We start from the raw sequence: 22,692 nt of genomic DNA on the forward strand, positions 1-22,692 counted from the left end.
CTCTAGGACAGTTAAGGACTGAAATGTGCAGATGTAGTATTTTCTCCAACTTTACCAACAGTGAAGGAAGTATGGTTTCCTCTGTTTTTTGCTAGAAGACTTGTAGAGTGATTGGCCAAACCCTTTACCCGGGGCAAGATGTTTTAGGTTGCAGGATCCCACTGCTTATAGGGGACTATATGTAATATTTAGCATGCAATGGACTGAGATATGCAGCTTCAGGTATTTGCTAAACCACATCTTTACCTTACCCTAATTAGGACTGATGAAGAGAAGATGCAGAACTCAAGTCCAGAGGGATTCATGCTCACCCGCATGACTTAACTGTAAGCTTTAGTTAGCCTTTGGAAGTTTTTGTCTAAACACACAGTGGTGGTGGTGTAAGGCTGTATTCATTACCTGTACTTCTTCATGGAGGTACCTCTGCTGGCAAAATACAGATGGATTTCTATTGTCGGTTAGACAGAGAGAGTGTATAAAACACCTGATACTGCCAAAGTTATAAAATATCCAAGTTACTAACACACATAATGGCTTAAAAAAAAAAAGACAAACCACTGCCTTTTCCTGTAGCTTATGAGGCAAAAATGTAAATAAAGAAGAAAACCATGTTTTCTTTTATCTCTCGTAACATTTTTCACATGCCAGTGAAGGCAGAACAGACCACTGCTGCATGGAAAATACCCTTCCTTTTAAGATATATAGCTGAAAGTTATTTTTACATGTCTGGAAAACGTACTTAGACAAGTAAGTAGGAACCCTCAAATATAGGCACTTTTCCCCCTGTCTCCCTGAAGGACCTTACTTGATACGGAAATTGATTTTTGACAAGCTATTATTTTTCATTTACCTTCATTTTTGTCTATAGTAAGGATCAAAGCTTTTGGCAAAAATAATTCTTGCATCTTACCCTTGTAAAAACTTAATCTTTCCATGGAGAGATGGCAGGTGCCCACACTTACAGATGGAGGAGTGAGTTGGAAAAAACAGCCATTAACCTTTCTTCATTATGTAGGTTTAAGTTACAGAAGATTGAAAGGATTTCAGTCTTTTCTTTAAGACTTTATTTAACTGATTATTCTCCTGTAACTAGGTCTGAGAGGATGCACAGGGACAGATGACTAAAAGAGGTGTCGGTATCTTCCTTTATATTGCTTGTACTCCATCTTTTGTGCGTTCTTTTCTATAGTGTGAGAAAAGGTGTGCGTGACAACATGATATAAATATACACACTTTTGAATTAGCAATTCAAGAATTGGACTGTGTCACAGAAGAGATGAAAGTTAGGAGGATATTTATTTACGAAACCCTCATCCAGAGAGATTCAACCTTTTTAAAATAGGAGTCACGTCTGTAGCTTGACATTGTTGGTAAGCTTCCCTCTTACACAGAAAACAGCTTCAAAGCTTTTTAAAATGAGGAAGTGCAGTCAGTACTTGGTACATGAGTAGGATATATTGGATTGAAAACCTCCCTTCAATTTTGAAAAATCAGGAGACTCATTTGCACAATTTCAAGGTGGTCTATTTTGAAATTATTACACTGAAAATAGGGCTGTGTCACCAAAATATAGAAAGTGGCAGTTTTACTCGGACTAGGATTTACACTGCTACTGGTCTCAGATGTTACACGCAGCAAGAGATTTTAAGCTCCAAAAGATTAAGTGTTCTAAAACCTGATTGAGCCTTCTCATCCACAAATGTTTAATTCCAATATGCATTTCTAGACGCCAGTTACAAAGATGCTCAGATTCAATATTTAGTCATCCAGGAAAAAGTAGTTTCCGCTCTTCTTTTGTTCCACATCCTTGGGAAGAGAAAAAAGGTCAATGTTACTTGAAGTAGCCTTTGGCAGACTTGAACGTAGCTGAAATAAAACCCCTTATCTAAACTCTTTTCTGATTACTTTCCTGATTACTCTCACTACTCATTTCACGTGCTGTTCTCCAGCACAGCAAAACTACCAGGTTAGTGTTCATTTTGTTCCTCGCTTTAAAACCTGGCTTCGCATTAAACAGTCATGGCTTCTTTACTGTAAAGGTGCTTCTCTCTTACCTTGATTGAATTGAGTTTGTTTATTCTTGGTCTGTAATTATTGGGGTCTCTTCTAAAAGTGATTTCAAGCTGAGATAAAAACTTATTCATTCCAGCCAAAAGAGTCTGTGGACTGTTAAGAGAGAAGAACATTCCAGCTAAATTTTCAGAAGTTCTATACTATGCAGATTACAGGCAGCTTTGATCTCCATCCTGAGCTCATCCAGGTCTGGTAACGCAAGCCTGAGCTGTATCTGACATACCAGGCTATGCTGCATTTTCAGTCAAATCACATCTCAGAGAAGAAGTCATAACTACTACTCTCATCTTCCAGCAGTATCTCGGCATGGCACTACAAGTCTTCAGACTGCTGCCTTTACATTCTTTTTACTTTGTATCCACACGTGTGCACCTGCTGGCACACTTTAGTTCTTTAAATTCAAAGAAAAAAACAGTTGCACTATTAGCAAGACATAACGAAGATCGTAGCATATACTGATGCTGAGAAACAGTTATGTGATCATGATTTTTTTTAATTCAAACCGTGTTCTTAGAAGGAATACCATCAAAACCAGGCTAGCAGCGTGTCGTAAACACACTGCTAGATCAATGTGTTTACTTCATCTGGCTCGCGTTAAGTACTTGGTAATTACACTGTTCTAAAAGCCTGGCTTCTAATAAGTTTGCTCATCAAAGTCTCTGTAATTTACATGAAATTACTTACAGGAACAGAAGTAGACATATCGAAAGGGACAGCTTTGAAAGAGTAAAACTCATAGGTAGTGTACATTATATGTTGCTGTCAAGACTTGCACTTCACAAGATTTGCATGCAGATGTACCCCTAGTACCCTGCTTGCTTTTAACACATCTGAAAGTTATTTTCCTAAGCATAGTTTACAATTGGTCCTTTTTTTCATTCCTTACAATCGATGCCACTTATTTGTTCTCCTCTGATTGTAATTTAATTGGTGTGCAGTTGCTTAACGCTACTTTAAGCCAGGAGCTGATGTTTTTGAGGGCTTGGTTACATTCTCCAACTGTGCCCCAACTCTGTGTCTATAGGCAGCCTCCAGGAGTGGGTCAATCCCATTTTCTTTTCCTCACTTCAAAACAAAAGCCAGAACCCTCAGGACACTCTTGGATCACTTTAAATGCAGCTTAAATTTCCATAGGCAGGCATGCTTCACCTCCTTATTTTTGTTGATGCTTCTGATAAACAATTTATTTCTACGTTGTCCTCCTTTATCTTGCTTACTAATCCAAACGAGTCTCTTACCTGTTCGCAAGTGTGTTCTTGGAAGGAATGCCATCAAAAACAATCACACGATCAGCAAGATATGTAGCCATGATAAAATCATGTTCTACCACAAAAGCTGTTTTTTTAGCATGGAGAATGAAACTGAAATAGAAATTAAAAAAGAGCTGAATGTAAACTTACTGTAAAACTACTGAAAATTTCAGTTCTTCTTCCCATTGTGTATACTTTACCGTTTAATGACTCTTGCAGCCATTAGACGTTGTTCAGAGTCCAAATATGCTGAAGGTTCATCAATTAGGTAGACATCTGCAGGTTTACCAAGACAAAGAGCTAATGCAACGCGCTGCAACTCGCCACCAGACAATGTTTGAACCTATTGGGGCGGAGGGAGGGGGGGGAAATAAGGCCGTATTTAGTTCAGGTACAGGTAGAGAATTAAAGAAGAAAAGTTAGGATATTGTCTCAGGCAATTAATACCTCCTGGTCAATGATGTTTTCTATTTGAAGAGGTTTCATTACATCAGTTACAAACTGGGGGTGTGTATAGGCATCTCTGATCTTCTCATGCAGCAGCTGACGGACACTCCCCTATTAGAAGAAAAATGTTGCCACTCAGTTTTATGTACCACACCACAAGAAAACAAGGAGAAACAGAATTAATAGAGCTTTTTGTTCTGGGCATAAAGAAATTCTACCTGTGTACTACGAACATGCTTTTTGTAGCAAACACAATACTTAATAACTAAGGCTTAAACGTACTGTAGATTTAGGACTGATCTTCTGTGGTTTGTAGCTGACATTTAGAACCGGGACCTCACCTGTAAAAAGATAAAATTTATAGTGAAAACAAGAGCCTTTCCAGTATCTTCAAAATAGGTTTCAACTAAGGCATTAAGCGCTACCTCCTTCATCAGGCGTAAGTCTTCCTGCAAGCATTCGGATAAACGTAGTTTTGCCCGTTCCTAAAATAAAATGCAAGTTACATATGACTTCAGACTTTTTAGTAACTTAGACCTCTAACAATTAAGTCACTGATACAAAAAAATACAGACTTAATAAAGAATACATTTTAAAATTAGACCGCTTTGAGAATTCCTACATTCACTGCCAGCAAGCAGCACTTGCTATTACTTGCTTTTTCAAATGGAAGAGACCTCTAAAGCTACAATAGTCTAGACTTGGGGCCAAGCTCACCAGGTCAATCATCATCCTGCCAATCTCAGTTCTTAAAATGGGGTCACAGACAAACACAATGGCATCATTAACATTCAGTAACTTCAAGTTCCTGCTATTTAGAGAGCAAGCTCGTGGCGTGACATCTTCACTAGGAAACAAGCAGTTCAACCTGACTCAAAACCAGTCATTTTGAAGCCTGGCTCCCAGACTGAAAAAGGGCTTCAGGAGCATATTTAGGGCTGTAGAAGCAGTTTCCAGCAAGAATTGCGCTTACCGTTTTCCCCTAACATCACCATAATTTCAGAATCAGTGAATTCTCCAGCTACTATGGATAGTTCAAATTCTCCCATCTTTTTTTTCATTCCTGGATATTTGTACATACACATCTTTTTAACCTCTTCTTCATTAGCCGTCTCAGCCACTTTAAAGACCAGAGATGCATCTCGAAACCTTAGATTTTCTGTTGGAACATAGCCATCTAAGAAAATGTTTATGCCTACGAAGGGAGGAAAAAAGATCATTAAAAAAGGTCTACAACAAAGCAAGACAAGATGAATTGCAATTCTTGGCTGTAAATTCTAGTCAGTTAAGGAGAATGTTGGATTTTCAATGGCATGTTAAAAGAGGCCACAAAACCTCCTGTTTGAAAGTGTGTACGTTACGCAAATCAAATGAAGACAAATCTTACTGAAATTACAGAAAGGCTATAGAAGCTCTTCCTGAAAACCCAGTATGAGTAATGTGTGTAGGGTTTAAAGAAACTACTGCTCTTGGACCCATTCTCACAAAACCAGTTATAACTGAATCTCAGTGCTACAAGTGCGGTCAATTCAGTTGAACACTACATACCTCTGTACTGTGCAAACTGTCTCCTGCCCTTTCTCTACTATTTATAGGGTCTTTTGTGTAACTCCACTGTTTAAAAACACCTGCAAGTATCAAAATTATGTCCATAGCAAGAGACAAAGGGCATTTCATAATTAAGACTTCTGGGTTGACTTACAAGTTTAGGATCATGTAAAACAGAAATTCTGTGCAAAATAAACCAGTAGTTTTTTTAGTTACTGAACTGTAACAGGAAGACGACATGTTCACATAAGAGACAACTAGCATTTTGGTACCTTTTTTTTCTTCCATAGGATTTTTGTGGTATGTTTAAAAAGAGAAATATGGCAAGAATTACCTTCTCTTACGCTGAAAGGCATAGTAACAACACCATAAGCGCTTGGCACACCATACAGGCAGCAGATAAAGTCGGAGAGATAATCTAACACACTTAGATCATGCTCTACAACAATAATGTACCTGAAAAACAGAGCCAGAAGAGATGCTTTTACACCTCAATACAAAACATTTTTTCTTTCTTTCTTACTCTAGTCTTGCATAAGCAAAAGCTATCAACATGATTTTCATTTAATATGGTTTCTTAGCTTTATACTAAATAAGGTCAGAGTTCAAATCTCTGATAAGCATTTTTTTTTTTAAACTGTCCAATAAACAGGCATTGTGAATGACAAGTTGAAAGTCCATCTTCAGTGTAGACTGGCAGCTTCTTTATGTACAGTAAGTGGAAGGATATTGATTGACTGGAGCGAAAAATACTTAGCACATTTTAAGAAGAGAAAAAAAAAATCTTTGTGAGAAAGGAATGGAACAGCAATATTCAGGTGAAAAATAACCACCTGTATTTTCACATCCTTATTACAAAATGCTGAAATAGTACAGAAACTACAGGAAATAAGTTTCCAAAATGCAAAGGTATAGAATATTACTGACTTAGAATATTTCAAACATCTATTAGTGTACCATACTGAGAAGTCAGCACTTCTAGGGAGATGGACTGGATGTTTCTTCCCACTGTAAACAGTCACAGTCACATAATTACAGTCTAGCAAAACATTTAAAGTTTGTATTTACCTGTCAGGGTTTATTAAGGATCGAATAGTAATGGCAGCCTTCAAGCGCTGCTTGACATCTAGGTAGCTAGAAGGTTCATCAAACATGAAGCTAGCCCCAAAAGAAAGAATGAAGTCTTAGTGAATGCAAGCTTTCCACATATTCAAAACTAATACTAACATTTCAACCATTAAATACACAGAAATAAAAAACTACTATTATTTATATTGAGAAAGAGAGACAAAAAAAAAGAGAATTATGTACTGACACCTGCCTTGAATCTCTGATGACTGTCACGTGAAATTGTTAAACAGTTTGAGTTAAGTATTACTTTGCCAAAAGCTCTGACAAAGTTACGAAATGTTACGAGAAATCAGCAATCAGTTAGGAATCCCATGCACTCAGTTCTGATTCAGCTTAAATTTAACATCAACTGAAAAGTGCAAAAATACTTTAGGAGACTGGAAGAAGGACATCTTCCAAAAAAGAGAAAAACAAAACAACAAAACAAACAAGAAAACCCACCCAAAACCTGCACCAACCAAAAAAACCTCAGCCAAACAAAACTACCACAACCCAAACAAAAAAAAAATTTTAAAAATCAGAAAAAACCAAAAAACCCCAAACCCCCATAACCCTGCTGATCTCGCTTTCTTGGTGCCAAGGAGTCAGGAAACAGCATAGACTAGACAGTAATTTCCTGGTTGCAAGACAGGAGAAGAGGGACACAAGTTCCCAAAGGTGGGGAAGCATCTGTCCATTTCTTATGCAGAGAGGCTAAATGAGGTATGCTGTCAAACAGGATACATTTATGTGGGATTAAGGAAAGGGTATGAAGGTGTGATGCTGAAATTTAACACTGGCCTCTGAAATTAGCTATTTCCAGTCAGATGAATTAAAGCATGAAAAACCCAGAGATTATATATGGAGTAAATATGGATCTCAGCTGCTGAGTTGGTAAAACCATTTTTTTTTTTTTAAATCCTTTTATTTAAATACTTCAAACAAAAGTATTATTTCTAACAATAAATGTAAATTAGAGAACCATATTCTGAGACAGATTATTAGAAGCAGTGTGTAACAGAAGTAAATTAAACATACATATCAGCCTTCTGAATGCAAACAACTGCACAAGCAAATCTCTGAAGTTCTCCTCCTGAAAGGTCCTCAACATTTCTTTCTTTCAGATGGGTTAAGTCTGCAAATAAGTGGTTAATTTTAGATATGTTACAATCAACACAACAATTCATATTTATTACCTACAGAAACATGTATAATCACAGCAGACATCCTACACAGAGGAAAAAACAAGTAAAATAAGCGTTCAGTTTATATAGAAGCATCATAATGCTGTTTGTAAGTCACAGCAAGTTATGGCTTCTCTGCAGCATTAGCTGATTAATTTGTATGGCTGCTTCTTATCATGCAGAAGGATTACATTTCTATTTGTTCTTCCACCACGCATTTGGTAAAGACTTCTGGCCCTAAAAAGAAACTATACCAGTTTTAAAAGTGTTTCTTGTTAGAGCTGGCTGAAGAGTTCTGATTTTCAGGAAAATCTAGTCCCCCAAACGTTACAGCAAATGGGTGAAGACAGTATTTTCTCATCAGCTTTATGAACAGCAAATTTCACAAATATACTGTTTCGCTAGTAAGTTAAGTGGGACTCAGACCACGCTCTTGGTGGCACAATGCAGCCCCACCTTTACCACCCAGATCTACCACAAAGAACCCTGTTGTCAATTTAGCAACACCTAAATTAACACCTAAATTTAGTAACAACTGAATTCAAAACACCTACAAAAAAATTACCAGGGCTGGACTATGCAGATGTTCTTATTAATGGCATTATTCTCAGAAGTCAGTATTAATCCCATTATAATTATCTATATACAGTGGAGGGGGGGGACACGGACGGGACGGGGAAGGTTTTTTTGTACTTGCATAGTCTTTTCTATATGCAATGGTTCTCACAAGAGGGGATGCTTAGGTTTTGCCAGAGTTGTAAGCAAGCAAGAGCAGCAGATGGTAACTGGAATTTTTCCAGATTTAAAAATAAATACTTTCTACCATTAAACAGAAACTGCATTAGATTCTGTTAACTAGCATGTATCTATTAGTTTGCCTTTGCCACTAGAAAGTATTATTTGCATTGGTTCAGATATGCTTACAGCAAGCCCTAGGCTTTAAACTAAAGCATCTTTACTTTTTTTTTTTAATCGATATAATTTAAATCTACTATCACATTAGTAGTAACTTTATTTTTTCAGTAAATATGAATTTCTCAAATGCTTTCAAGTTTGACTTTACAAAATTACTTACCAAGCTGCTGACATACAACAGTTTGTGTCTTAGTTTCATCCTTCCTATCCAGGATTGATCCCACTGTTCCCTGCATGATAAATAATAAAGAAACCCCACAACATTATTTCAACATTAAAAATTTCAGACAGTAGTGGATTTTTGACATTGAATTATGCTGCTAAATAAAATCTTTAAACACAAGAGAAGTATTACAGGAGAAGCTCCCAGCTTTCTATTAGCTCCTGAAATTTCTCACCTTTGCAGCTTTAGGGATCTGGTCCACGTACTGAGGTTTAATGATAGCTTTCAGGTCATCTTCCAGGATCTTCGTAAAATAATTTTGTAATTCAGATCCTCGGAAATAAGTCAAAATTTCTTGCCAGTCAGGTGGATCCTGTGACAAAATTAAAGCCCGTGTCTATTTATACCATTCTAAAAACATCATAAAAAATATCTAATTTTAAAATTCCGATCAATACAGCAAATAGAATATGCTTGCAAGATTTAAAAAACAGCCTGGATAAAAGCTAGTTACCAAACTGTTATGTTGCCTCTGCAAAGTTTCCATTAAAAAAAAAAAAAAAAGAAAAATTATAAAATTGCAAAATGGAGGGCAGAAGTTCAGATTTTTTTTTCCAGGTGTCACTAGCCCTTTCAAGAAAAAGCATTTTAAATTTGCACCTAGGACATCCAAAACTGTCCTTAGACAGTTAAGAAGCTACGAGTGAAACTACTTCATGGGGAAAACGATAGCATGGATTAGTGTAACTGCACTTATTAACTATCTGATCCAGCTAATACAAAGGAAAAGGGTTGGACTGATAAAATCAACTTGCACAAAAAAAATTGGTCATTTTCTCTGCTTCTAGCAAAGATTTCCAAGGAAACAGAAGGAGAACACAAAGAAAAATGACAAAAAAAAAAAAGGAACTGTTCAGAGCAATCACCCAGGAAAAAGTCCCAACTCGTACAGTTTCTTTTTACACAGCGTACTACTCTGAATGGTGCCGAGTTAATTATTTTGATGGTAAACAGTACGGAAACAAGAGCAACACAGCCGTATTTCCAAACCAAGCAAATACACAGAGGAAATGGTTCATAAGTTTTAGAGCAGAAGCAACATGGAAGATTCAATTCATACCACGTGTTTCTGTGGTCATAATGATTTGGTTCTTCACAGGAAAGTCTGATTTTGGAAGCATGGTAATTCAATTAAGTACACATTCAGAAAGTCAAAAGTTTTGCTATTTCTGCAATACTACCACCTGAAACAAGAAGTCCACAAAATAATATAAACCAAACTTGAAAGAGAATGGAAAATGTAGCTGGGGAATGGTTATTTCTTTGTAGTTTTAAGTGGCAGCCATGAAATGAATAATTTATTAAACCGTTACAATTTTCAAGTAAAGAAACTGATGAAGAAAGTTTGAACACACTTGTTCCTACAAGTCCTTCTTGAAGGACAAAAGTGAGCATCACAATTCAATTGTCACCATGTAATTTGAAGGCGAGAAGGTGATAACTGAAATACTGTCTGATAAGAAGAGTCACAATAGTTACTATGTCTTTTCTCTAATAATATTCATTCTTTGGAGTAGTGCTAGGTAAACAAACCCCTGTAAATTATTTCACTGGCTGGCTGCACAGTTTGACTTAGTGTAAATACATAGGAAAATGGATTACGATCTCCCATGAAGACCAGCAGATTACAAGTTGTTCTATGTCTGGTTCTCAAAAAATACTATCAAAATTTCTGAGTATCTAGCAACATGAAGAAACTAAGGATTTTCAGAACTCAGTATTAAGAGTGTACAGTGGGAAATATCTTCAACAACAACTTATGATAACGACATATTTTAAGAGATCATCTTCAAAAGAATCAAAGACAAAAAAGCCTAAAAGATCATAAGGATACATGGTAAGCGCTCAGACACTAGAGCTGTTCAGATAAAAACCATGTTGAACTTAGAAGAAACTCCAAAACTTGAGCTACTTAAATCCCTTGATGGGGAACAGGTAAATTGTGCAGGGAAAAAAAGCTGACATTTTTAAAGACTGGTATAAAAAAAACCCCTTAAGTGTGACTTAAAGACAGAAACCTACCTCTGATATTTATCTTTAGTGAGTTACAATTATAATTAGTATCCTCATCTTTCTTGAAAGATATACAGAATTTGCAAAAAAGCCTTTGTTAACAACATCCTTCTACTATTGTTTCTGTGTGGAGTAGGTCACTGGCTGTTAATAGGGAAAGTGCCAATGTCATCACAAATTCTGTTGCGTTGACAGATACGAAAATTCAGTGAAAAAAATACAACCACAGCTATAATGCCAACTCTATTTTATTGCCGATACATACATCATATTTTCCAAGATTTGGCTTCTGTTTTCCTGCTAAAATTTTCAAGGCGGTTGATTTTCCAATACCATTGGTTCCAACCAATCCCAGTACTTCACCTGGACGAGGGATAGGCAGCCTGTACACAACATCAATAACTTTGGATTATGTTAATGCCATCAGACACCAACATTTGGTGGTAAAGTAAATGTTGCAACCTGTTTTCAGACTTTCTGATTATTTCAGCCTACTTTGTTAACTTGCCAATATATAATTCAAATTAAATCAATATTCCTTAAAAATAGAAGATCATAGAAAGACTTAAAAGCAGTCTGGTCTTTAAACAGGCGCTCTGTAAAATGAGCACTAAAATTTTATTTCATTATAATACTTTTTAATAAGAAAAAAGTAATTAACATTCAAAAAGGAAGCTACTGAGGTAATAACCAAGAACACCTTGATGTGCGCTATGTTTAGACTATCAAAAACTTGAATTTTTTGTCTCTTTTACATTGATTTGAAAAATAAAATACCTGTGAAGTTTGAAGGCATTGGCACAATATCTGTGTGTTGTTTCTTTCTCCAGGTTGCTAGGTAAGTTAACAATTGACAAGGCTGCAAAAGGACATTTCTGTAATTGAAATAAATTTATAGGTTACTAGTGCACACAAACAATTTATTAACAAAATGCTATGTTCTGTACTGTACCCGCTGTGCACTTAAATATTTTTAAAAGAACTTCTACCAAATTACTTCACTTTCATTTACATAGTCAACTTCCCAAAGAAGTTCTATACCACATTTTTCAAATTAAACAGCTCGCAATTTAGACTGTCAGTCTACAATACAAATAAGGCACACTGCCTGTATTTGCCAGCTCTTTTACAAAAACATCTTTCTACTGCTAGGTGTCTATCACCACAAACAAACCCAAACAAAATCAAACAAAAACAAAGCCACAAACAAAAAGTTACAACTCACACCCTGCAACCCAACCAGTTCAGTAAACTGACATGGTACTTCACTTTCTATAAACAATAACAGTTAACAAGGTCTGATTATTGAGGGAAACAAAATTGCTTTCTGAAGTTACAGTATGCATTACTAAATGTAACAGCATAGTAAGGAAATTTTATCACTTTAAATAAAGCAGCCTAACTTTTACCTTGATGCAAATACCACAACCAATACAAAGTGTTTCTGAGATCCATGCTATTTTGCTCTGTGATGTAACTTCTATGCAAAGTTTTCCTGGTGAAAAAGAATAAGATTAACTCAGGAAAGTTTCTGATGAATCAGAATTCTTGCCAGTACCACTAAATTCCACAGAGGAACATGTAACTGATTAACGTTCACTGAAGCTTCAGATCATCTGAAGACCTGAAAAGTGGCATTATTACTATGAACTGTTCATGCTTTCAGCGATACTTCTAAAGGCTTTAGGAAACGAAGCATGAATGATAAAAAACTAACAATTATAAAAAACTAGCTCCTTCTAGTAGAACATTATTTAAAGCTTCTCCAATTGCTTAAGTACTTTGTTAAATTACATCTCTTACCCATTCGAACCACAGGACAACTCTTCTTGCATTCTTGACGGCATTTCTTTGGCTTACACTTGTCATAGTTGACAATAGCAATTCTTGTTAATTTGTCTGCCATAATGCACAATTTAGGCTTAAACACATACACCAATTATGAAGAGGAGTAGTGGGAGTCTTCCAGATCTTAAGGAAAAAAAAAAAATCCGAAAGAGAACATAATTACTGACAGCACAGCGAAGAACATACATATCTGAAGTTATTACTAGCAGAGTTCAGAGATGAAAAAAGCAAAATTATTTGATTTTTTCCTCTTTTAAGCAAGATGGCAAACAGGGCAAAGTCTCAGATACAAGTAGTAAGGGTACTGATGTGTAAGTAACTGCACAAATCTTTAACATCAGCTTTCCATTCCATTACTATTTCTCCACTGTAAAATAAAGCTGTGATGATATCTGAGAATGTATTTCCTTCCAAGAAAAGCATGTTGTAGTATGAACAGAAGAATCTATACTGCTGCAAATTTCAGTTTCACAAGCTGCCTTGTGTAAAGTAACCTTGTTCAAATTGTGACTACAACTATTACTCCAAGAATCTGATTATAATATTCATTTTGCAAACTGTATGCCAGTAGTCTATATTAAATGATTAAAATACTGTAAATTTAAACCAGTTTTCAAAGTGAAAATTTGTAGTTGAATACAGAAAAGCAATCCAGGCAACGTGAGCAGACATACATGATGATGTTTGATACTTTTACCTTGAGCTTCCTTAGTATTTTAATACCTACGCTTACATTCTGCATTTCCTAATACGGTATCAATGACTATAATATATTCCAAAAAGTAAGCAAGATTCCTTATAAAATTACTTTATTTTTAGAAGAGAAAAAGTCTTGGAGTACTAGACGATTAAATATTCCTGAAATCACAAATAAATGCACTCAAAGAAGTGAAATTACTGCTTGTATTCCTCTACATAACTGTCTCTTCCCTTGCTTAGATATTAGTAATGCACATGGACAAGCACTGGATTGTACTGGGAATTCACGTCAACAATTGTAGCAGAAGGGAGGGAAGGGCAAAGAATTTTAAATTTAAGTCTTGATAAAAAAGGTGGAATGTATTTTAAGTGCATTTGTATTTCCTTTACCATATTCACACATAATACTGAAAATAACAGTAATGACTTTATCTTCCTATGAGCAACACACACTTAAGGACGACTCCCTCCACTCACTCCTGCTCCAGAACAATAAAGACAACTGAATTACGAGGCTCTTGGAAGTTTACAAGATATAACAGGTGACAGACAGGTATTTTTTTTTTAGGTCTAAAGAAAGACCACAAACAAAGTACAAAGCATTTCCAGTTCAATACCACTAAATAAAGTGATGGCAGCCCTACAGATGATGCCAAATTCAAAGTCATTTCAATTCAATGCAATACGTATCAGTAGTTCAAAGACACAACTGGGAAGGAGTCTTGAAATACTTCAGGTTTCCACACAGTCCGCACATGCACTTCCTTCCAAGAAAACGATTCCAACATTTCTTATTAAAGAAAGTATTTTCTGTTAGATGTCCCGTTCATCTTTGCTCCACCAAACTATGGTATCCTGCAGTGGTTTAGAGACTATTTACTACATACGGCTATTATACAAAGAAAGGTTGTGACTATTGATCTCCTGAAAGAAGCAAGAATAAAATAGGTGTATGGCACATTTATCACATTGAACTCCATCCTTCCCTAAACCCACCTGTGAACTTTAGTTGAAAGGAATCCTACAGGTACTACTGTAGTATGAAAGAAAGGAAGAGACTGACATCTAACAGGGAGCAAAGATCAGAAATGAAGATGTTATTGTATCTTTAAATCCATTATTACCATAGTCATGAATATTTTAAATGGTTCCTTTTAAAAGTGGTAGTCTTTTCAATTTCCAAAGTATTTTTAAATTAATTTCTAAAGATACTCTTCATGCGATATAAATGAATGTAATTATTAGTCATGCCGCCAACCTTATTGTGGCAGTTTCTACTTTTAGTATTTCAATTTTTTTTCTTTAATCTTTTAATGTTTCCTAAGCCAAAAAGTCCTAATAACATAATTGATGTTTTCAAATAGATGACTGAATATTTAAAAAAAAAAAAAAAAGTGATTTTACAGTTCTGTATCATCAGACCAGATTGACAAAGTAGGGCTGAACGTTGCAATTACATCCATAGACCAGGCCAACAGGCATGGAATAATGGGTTTGCAATTCTCATTTTAATACATTTTTCTTACGTAAGAAAACAAGAAACGGAAAGTCTTATTCTTAAAAACTGTAAGGACGTTTGAGTAAGGGTAATTTTCTAGGAGACAGATACTGGATTTTGTCAGTGCTTCAAATAAAGATACATTCTTTGGGAATGTATCCCAGTGCTTTTCATCAAAGTCCTGTAGTTCGCAGTGTATACGAGTATTTGAGGGTGAATCACTCTTTGGTTTCCCAAGGGAACTACCTAACCTGGGTCAGCCCTTTCTCCAACAACGCCTGTGTGGCTGAGTACTCTGAGCAGACAGACCACACTGTCTATCTTCCAGGCAGGGCTCTCCCTGCTAGTTATCTTAGCTCTAGCTAGCATGTAAACTCTTTCTAGGGGTTACAAAAGCAAGCTCTAGAAGACAAAGCTGCCGTACGTCAGGAGCTTGCCTCCCCTATCCAACCTCCCAAACCTCTCTTCGAGGTTACTGCCTGAGCAGTACAGATAGCAGACCAGACGAACTCTCCCCTCAGCCATCCACCCTTCCAGTCTGGTGTTTAGCTTAAAGCACCAAAACAGGAGAATGGGATGGGGGTTGCTCTAAAAGATCAAGTCAAATATGGTGTGAAACAATTAGATTTTGCCACCTACCTCAGCAAGCTTTCCACCCAGTCTTGGTGGGATAATCAGACTAAAGTTTACACTACTACTCATTGCTGAATCAGACCGTGGCTGGTACGTAATAAACCAGCCTAAGTTGTTTTTTTTTTTTTTTCTTCTAACTTACTTATATGGGAAAATGCCCATCTGTAGTGAAGAGTTTTGAAGGGGCCACAGAAGTAAGTACACCAAGCGTTTATAAAGTACTGGGCGGGGGGGAATAGAACTAATGAACTGGCATGTAGACATACACTCGTGCCTCCCTGATCCCATCTACATGATGGAAGTGTCAGTTTATCCAAAACTCTCCAGTGGTCTTAAACCATTTTCAGAAAAAATATTTGTGACTTCTGTCACTTCTGCAATATTTCCAGGACTGTCCTGATGTCTACGATGATAATTGTCCACAAGAGAAAATAATAATAATATTTTCTACCTAGAACTGACAATTTACAGCAAATTAAACAACACTGTCCAAAACCAGACTGAACTCAAGTTACATATTTATATGCAGTTACTTCGGTGGCATTTAACATACTGAATAGGATCATCCGATTTCAAGGGGCAGACAGCAGAACTCACAATACACTGAACACAGGTCGGCAACACATACAATATGCATACGCTACAATACAGCACACCAGTAATTGTTAAGTACAGTCAGCAGTTTAAGGGCAGGAGAAACTGGTATTCAGAAACATTTAAATTCATGTCTGTATTTCTCCTTTCCAAATCAAGAAGAATAGAACAAAAAACAAAGTACGAAAATATTAATTTGTTACTAACTACAAGAGTAAAGTGTTATTTTGAATTAGTAAATTCTGATGGAGCGACAACAGAAAATCTTTCCAGAATGATGGACTGATGACACAGGTGAAAGAATGAGAGAAGGAATAACGACTGCTAGCAAAAAAAAAAAAAAAAAAAAATTCTAAAAACCTTGACAGTATCATTTATTGAAGCCAAAAGCTGTCCATTAAGTCCAATTATGACACTTAATACAAACACTAAAACATGTCTAAAAATAAGATAAAATGCTTGTGACAACATGTTTTGTAAGTCAGCATTCTTAGGCTCTCTGACACAGCTGCTGCTCTCTCCAACACATCAGAAGAAATAAAAAACACACAAGCATGTAAGCAGATCGTGCTACCTGTCACAAAAGGCACAGTAATGTACAATCTGTAGAACAAGTGTAATGTACTTGCGTTAAGAATACTTGTTTCTTTCACAGGCATTAGAGTTATATTAGAATTTACCAAGTCAAGTCAATTATGACCAAGAAGGATTTGTAATTGCATTGAATTATTCAGACTTAAATGAAGAAGCATTGGGAAAAAAAAAAAGTAAATGAAGCCTGAAACATAACCAGAGACAATTAAATTAAATGATGTGAAGGCAACATCTGTGTTCAGAATTAAGCCATACTTTAGTTACTTTGCAGAAAAACAATTAACATTTTATTAAATTACATGGCATCAGACCTCAAAGATGAATGCTGTGGAAAGATGTGAGGATGAGCAGCATTTGCACTTTCCTCTGAAAATAATTAACCTCAAGAATTATCTCCCAATCCACTGCTAATGGACTACATACAGTCACTCCATAACATGAACAATAAAGTTAAGAACTAGAATACCCAAAGAAAATTTAAATGAAAGAAAAAGAACAGATTTTCAAACCGCATATCACTACATTTGTAAGTGTCAAAGCAGAAATAATAGTAAATGCTATAAGAACAAACAAAATCTACTGAGTTAAGAACTAGTCTATGCTTAAGGTTTTGACATTTGTTTTAGAAACTGAGACAATGTACAAAAAGAAGTTTAAACAAGCCCCAAATCTCCTTACTGTATTTAACTCATTATATGACTCATAAGGCACGACATGAATATGAAAATAAATACAATGTTAACATGAAAAGCATATGGTCAAGTATACTGACGCAGCATAACGAGTGGGCGTGTTTAGCTGGTGCTGAACAGTATTAATTAACACTCAATCTTTATTAACATGAAGCGAAATGCATGAGAATGCTAATTTATGGGTTTAATCTACCACATAAAAATTACAGAAGTACTTCACGACCACTTGTTTAGGACTAGAGTTTAGGAAACCACAGCAGACAAACTTAAATTAGAACTTGAAAACTGTCACAGAAACTTGGAGGTGAAATAACTAAGTGTATTCCAGAAAGGAAACACTACCATGGTCCTAGAGAAAAGCCCTGCCGAGTTTTTCTTGTTTTCACACATACCTTGTAAAAAACAGCCTTACCCTATTACCTTATCAAACCCGCAAGAAGTCTTGATCTCCTCACCACACAAGCACGCACATGGATATTAACTTTCCCCAAAATAAGGAAAAACGTGGCTTTTTTTCCTCCAGAAGAGGAAGTCCCTGCTTTCACAGGAGAAAAATACCGGCTCTCCCCTCCCCGGACCGCGGCCCCCACAACGCGAGGAGCCGGCGCAGGGTCTCCACACGAAAGCGATTCCTGCGGCTGAACCCCGCCGCAGAAGGAACCGTTTTCTCTTCGCCCCGCTGCTGCTGCAAGGCACAGGACAGCTGACAAAAGCGCAAAGCACTGGAAGATGACGTACAACTCGCCAGAGACGACGAGCTGCATGTGCGGGCACTGCCAGCCAGGGAAGGGACGGCCTCCCACCCCACACGGGCCGATCCTTCTGCCCGGGCCGTGCCCACGCCGGGAGCGAGTCCCCCATTCAAAGGAGCGTGCGGCCCGGCTCCCTTTGAGCCAGGCGGACAACGACTTCAGGGAGGCTCGGCGCTGCCGCGCAGCCGGCCCACCTGCCGGGCCAGGCCGGGAGCAGCCGGCACTGAGGCCCGGACGAGGAGCGGCCGGCCGGCCCCGCTCCCGTGGTGGGTGGGGGCGAGCCCCAGGCCCCGGCGCCGCGGGAGGAGGCCCCGAGCCCAGCGGCGGCGGCAGGGCCGGCAGCACGGGAAGCCGCCGGCGGCTCCCGGCAGGGGGAGGGGGCCCCTTCCCTACCCCTCCCATGCAAGAACGCTGGTATACTCCCACCCGCCCCGTCGGAGACCGCTTACCGGGAGACGGGGGAGAGAGCGAGGCGACCCCGCTCCCCGGCCGGGCCGCAGCGGGGAAGCGCGTCTGCTGTCCCGCGGGCCGGCACGCAACGTGCTCCCGCCGCCGCCACCCGGCCAAGATGGCCGCCGCCCCCGCAGGGAGGGGCCTGGGCGCGCACCATAGAGAAGAGGGGAAGGAAGGGAGGCTCACCATAGAGGAAACGCGTCCGTTCGGAGAGAGAGTGGCGCCTCCGGCCACGAGGAGGGAAGGGGAGAGGTGGGGCGGGGCGAGCCGAGGGCGGTACCAGTCCGCGCGCTGGGGACGCGACAGTTGTTGGTGACGCCATCTCCGGGTGACGCCGCCGGCGAGGGGCGTCGGCTGTCCCGGGTCCCCACCCTCGTCCCGGGGCCCTCCGTGAAGGGGAACCGGGCCGTTACGGCCCACACCGGCTCAGCACTGAGGGGAGCCCCCGGGGCGGCAAACCCCGCCGCGGGCCCCCCAGGGGGCGCCGAGCTCTGCCTCTCCCCACCGGGTGCACGCGGGTACCTGCGGGCGGGCTCCGCCCCCGCCGTTCGCTTTTAAACGGAGCTCGCGCGGCGCGCGGGGCTCTGCGCGTGCGCGGCCGGGCGGCGGGAGCCGGCCCGGCAGCAACCTTGGAGGGCGAGGGAGGGGCCCTCCCGGGCGGGCCTCCCGCCGGTGACGGCCCCTGCCTGCCTTTTGCCCGCGCTGAGGGGACCCGCGCGGCGCCGGCCCTGCTGCCTCTTCGCCGCCCCCTCACCCGCTGCAGCGGCTTCGAGGATCAGGTGGGGACGCTGGTGGTACCGGCCCGGGGGGCTGAGGGGAGGAGGAGCTGCTCTTCCGAGGGGGACGAGGGTGGCGGCTCCTCCCGCGTCTCGCCTCCAGGTGTCACGGCAGCCGCAGGGGCTGTGGCCGTGCCCGGGCAGAAGCTCCGCTGGCTGATGCGGTGTGCTCGCTCGGCGTTCGGAGCGCCCACCGGCTCCGGGTGGGGGGCTGGGGGCTGCTTAACCGGGTACCTCCTCCGGGTTCCTCCCTCAGTGCGTGCTTGTGTGTTTGCATTGACCCCCCCCGGCTGGGAGAGGGGAGCGTGATCTGGTGATTAAGTACAGCCGATGTGTTTTCGTGAGTAGGTGGTGCTGGTTTATTTCCAGTATTTCAGTGTTTTGTACGTCTGGGGGACGCGGCCAAAATACAATGTTGTAAAACTAATTAATTATGCTTAAAATCGTAATTAGAAGGCCTACAAAGACGTCGTGGAGGGAGGGCTACCAAGGAGGCCTGAGTGAAAGCAGTTTGATTTGTCAAACTGGCTTCGTCCTCTGGTTACTGTGTTTTTTAAAGACTGCTTTCACTTAATGTAAGCCCTTGTAAAGAAGTGCTTGCATCCTTTAAAGAACAGCTTATATCCTTACTAGGTAACTTTGGAAATCTGGGCTTGTACACGAATACATTTTTTTAAATGTATTTATTTTGATTGACTAGGGCTACATGTATGAAAATTGCTAATGTAATTCTCTTGTGCAGTTGCTCTAATTACCTTATTTTTAGTGAAATATATTTATGTTTGTGACAACGAGAGACTTAAGTCATTTTCACTAATAGGCTTAAAGCAATATACTGAAGGCAGAGTAAAAATAACAGGTGTTTAAAATCGTGTTGAGAGAATAATCTGAGGGATCAAATGTACAGGTGAGCTAGCTGAAATAGGTTGTTACTGAACGCTTACTATCATTATTAAATATTAATTAAACATTAGTAATTTGAATGTTCAATGTTACTGTTTAATTTTCCATCTGAATTAAAAATAGGAAGCATAGTAAGAGACTAGTTTCTGGATATATCTTGAGATCTTTAAAGGCCTTAAACCAACAAGGGTCCACCCAAAGAAAGTGAGAGCAGGGAAAAGAGCTTGTGAGGTAAAATGAGTAGTGCGAGGATGACGGTCAGGGAGTCTAAGGTATGAAATCCCCTCCTGTTAGGAAGAACAGGAAAAACAGTCGTAGAAGTCATGGATGTTGCAAAAATGCTGGAGTAGTCAGTGCAGCCTTTGTTCAGTTTTGCTGGAAAAGTTGTAGTCAGATACTTGCTAAAACTGAATAAAATGATATGATGGGAATGCAATCAGAATAGTAATTTAAAAAAAAGAGCAAAGCTAGCTGAGCTTTGATCCCCTGAAAGATTCTGAGGAGGTGGTTTGGGAGGAGAATTTGTCAGTAAGTAGAAGACAATTAAAAACAATGTGCAAACAGAAAATGGACTAGTTTGGTTTGTTAAGAACAGTCTGGATCAAACTTTTTTTACAGTAGCCAATGCAGTTAATGAAGAAGGAATATAAGTGGTTTGTCTTGAGTTTTACAGGGTTTCTGCCATTGTCTGGGTTGACGTTAAAAACAAGCTACTGAAATGTGGTCTAAAAATAATTTTTGTGAAATCTTGTACAGCTGGTTGAAAAATTGCTTTTGAAGCTGACTTGTAAATAATTCACTTTTTAAACAGGGATGTCATGAAGTGTCCTCCTGGGGAGTTTGGTTCTGAATGTATTTTCATTGTTTTCTGTAATGGTGAACACAAAATAGATATGTTGCCAAGTTGGAAGGATTGCAAGCACTGTACAGCTCAGGGTCAGAATTCGAAACGATCTTGAGAAGATTGATAGCAGATTGGAAATCAGTGTAATTAATCAGTTAACAAGAACTGAGGGAGGAGGAGAACACAGGGAGGAAAAATCAAAGGCACAATTAGTGGAAAGGGTATTACTGAACAGCGAACAGTATCCCAACAAAGCATGTGAGCACTGTAGTGAAATTAAATATCAATTGATAATATGATGTCCTTTCAACTACATGAATGTTACTTTGGCATGTTAACAGGTGTGATTAAATATAAAGACAAGGCAAGTGATTACTCTGCTCTGTTGAATAAGAGCCTTACCTAAAATGGTATGGCTATTTTTTTAACCATAGTATGTAGATCTCTAGACTCTGCAAGAATATTAGGTTTATAAAACTTGGTTTGTGAAGGAAACTTGGGAGGCATAGGCGCACTAGAAAAGAAAGTAAGAGCAAATTTGCTGAGTGCCCTCATGTCTATAAAAGGGTTGCTACGTAAAGGCTAGTGATTAACTAGTCTTTGAGTTTTCTGTGGAGCAAGAGAAGAAATCATGCTTGTTTTTAGAAGGTGATACTTGGGTTGGATGTCAAAGCAAAACGTTTGGCTTTTAGGTTGACGAAACACTGAAGCTGGCTGTCCACAAAGATTGTGAAATATCTTTTGTTGGAGAAGTAAATGGCTGGACAGACATCTGTTGAGGACAGTCTGGTCTCTCAAAGGTCCGTACAGGTGTGCATTTAAACAGTTCTGTGCATCCTAACATGGTGGAATTAGAAATTAATTGGAGAAAACTGCTTTGGAATCTGCAAAAGTTTCCTTGAGCCTGGATTTTTATGGAGCTTTAGTAGGAAAGGATCATGCTGTATCCTTCTCTATCTCCTTTTCAGTGTGTTGCAGAAGAGTATGTGTGTGTGTCCTGGATTCAGCTGGGATAGAGTTAATTTTCCTCCTAGTAGCTGGTACAGTGCTGTGTTTTGGATTTAGGATGAGAACAATGTTGGTAACACACCGAGGTTATAGTTGTTGCTAAGCAGTGCTTACACTAGTCAAGGACTTTTCAGCTTCCCGTGCTCTACCGACTGAGAAGGCTGGAGGTGCACAAGAAGCTGGGAGGGGGCACAGCCAGGACAGCTGACCCCAACTGGCCCAAGGGATATTCCATACCATGTGACGTCATGCCCAGTATAGAAACTGGGGGAAAGCTGGCCGGGGGGACCGCTGCTCGGGGACTGGCTGGGCATCGGTCGGCGGGTGGTGAGCAATTGCATCGTGCATCACTTGCTTTGTATATTCTTCTTATTATTCTTCTTCTTATTATTTTATTTCATTTCAATTATTAAACTGTTCTTATCTCAATCCACAAGTCTTCTCACTTTTACTCTTCCAATTCCCTCCCCCATCCCACTGCGGGGTGGGGGAGAGTGAGTGAGCAGCTGTGTGGTGTTCAGTTGCCGGCTGAGGTTAAACCACAACAGTCCTTTTTTGGTGCCCAATGTGGGGCAAGAAGGGTTTGAGATAATAACAGTTTAAACAGAGTGCGTTAAGGAATTTATATCTATTAA

General features: G+C 39.4%; 2 protein-coding genes across 6 annotated transcripts in view; one reads left to right on the forward strand and one right to left on the reverse strand.

Moving 5' to 3' along the window:
* Positions 1–1,277: 1,277 nt before the first annotated feature.
* Positions 1,278–18,732, reverse strand: ABCE1 (ATP binding cassette subfamily E member 1). 4 transcript variants are annotated; one of them, XM_076337125.1, is made up of 18 exons: positions 18,713–18,732; positions 12,567–12,734; positions 12,173–12,258; positions 11,541–11,638; positions 11,029–11,146; positions 8,926–9,063; positions 8,688–8,757; positions 7,467–7,563; positions 6,387–6,476; positions 5,653–5,774; positions 4,744–4,965; positions 4,196–4,255; positions 4,053–4,111; positions 3,771–3,881; positions 3,524–3,666; positions 3,312–3,434; positions 2,055–2,166; positions 1,278–1,806 (listed from the first exon to the last, which is right to left on the reverse strand). In XM_076337125.1, the coding sequence occupies exons 2-18, from the start codon at positions 12,667–12,669 to the stop codon at positions 1,759–1,761; spliced, it is 1,800 nt and encodes a 599-aa protein (XP_076193240.1). In that variant the 5' UTR covers positions 12,670–12,734; positions 18,713–18,732; the 3' UTR covers positions 1,278–1,758. The 4 variants fall into 4 exon arrangements, with proteins under 4 accessions (XP_076193240.1, XP_076193241.1, XP_076193239.1 ...); XM_076337126.1 differs by lacking the exon at positions 18,713–18,732 and adding an exon at positions 18,523–18,630 and having other exon boundaries at positions 4,744–4,929; XM_076337124.1 differs by lacking the exon at positions 18,713–18,732 and adding an exon at positions 18,523–18,630.
* Positions 18,733–19,144: 412 nt separating this feature from the next.
* ANAPC10 (anaphase promoting complex subunit 10) overlaps positions 19,145–22,692 on the forward strand; it is a 46,192-nt gene continuing 42,644 nt past the window's right edge. For both annotated transcript variants that reach the window (XR_012995223.1, XM_076337129.1), the window contains exon 1: positions 19,145–19,305. The gene's annotated coding sequence lies outside the window, so the exon portion shown is untranslated. The remainder of the gene's footprint in view (positions 19,306–22,692) is intronic.

Source organism: Aptenodytes patagonicus, chromosome 4 (assembly GCF_965638725.1).
Source record: "Aptenodytes patagonicus chromosome 4, bAptPat1.pri.cur, whole genome shotgun sequence".
NCBI classification, from domain to species: domain Eukaryota; kingdom Metazoa; phylum Chordata; class Aves; order Sphenisciformes; family Spheniscidae; genus Aptenodytes; species Aptenodytes patagonicus.

What these genes read in the sequence shown, in the direction of transcription:
- ABCE1 (XM_076337125.1), bottom strand. Translation starts at nt 12,669, where the DNA reads ATGGCAGACAAATTAACAAGAATTGCTATTGTCAACTATGACAAGTGT. An exon ending in AATGCCTTCAAACTTCACAG is followed by an intron (nt 11,147 to 11,540) that starts GTATTTTATTTT and finishes TGTTGTGTACAG; the next exon opens with GCTGCCTATCCCTCGTCCAG. An exon ending in AAGAACACACTTGCGAACAG is followed by an intron (nt 2,167 to 3,311) that starts GTAAGAGACTCG and finishes CTCTCTTAACAG; the next exon opens with TCCACAGACTCTTTTGGCTG.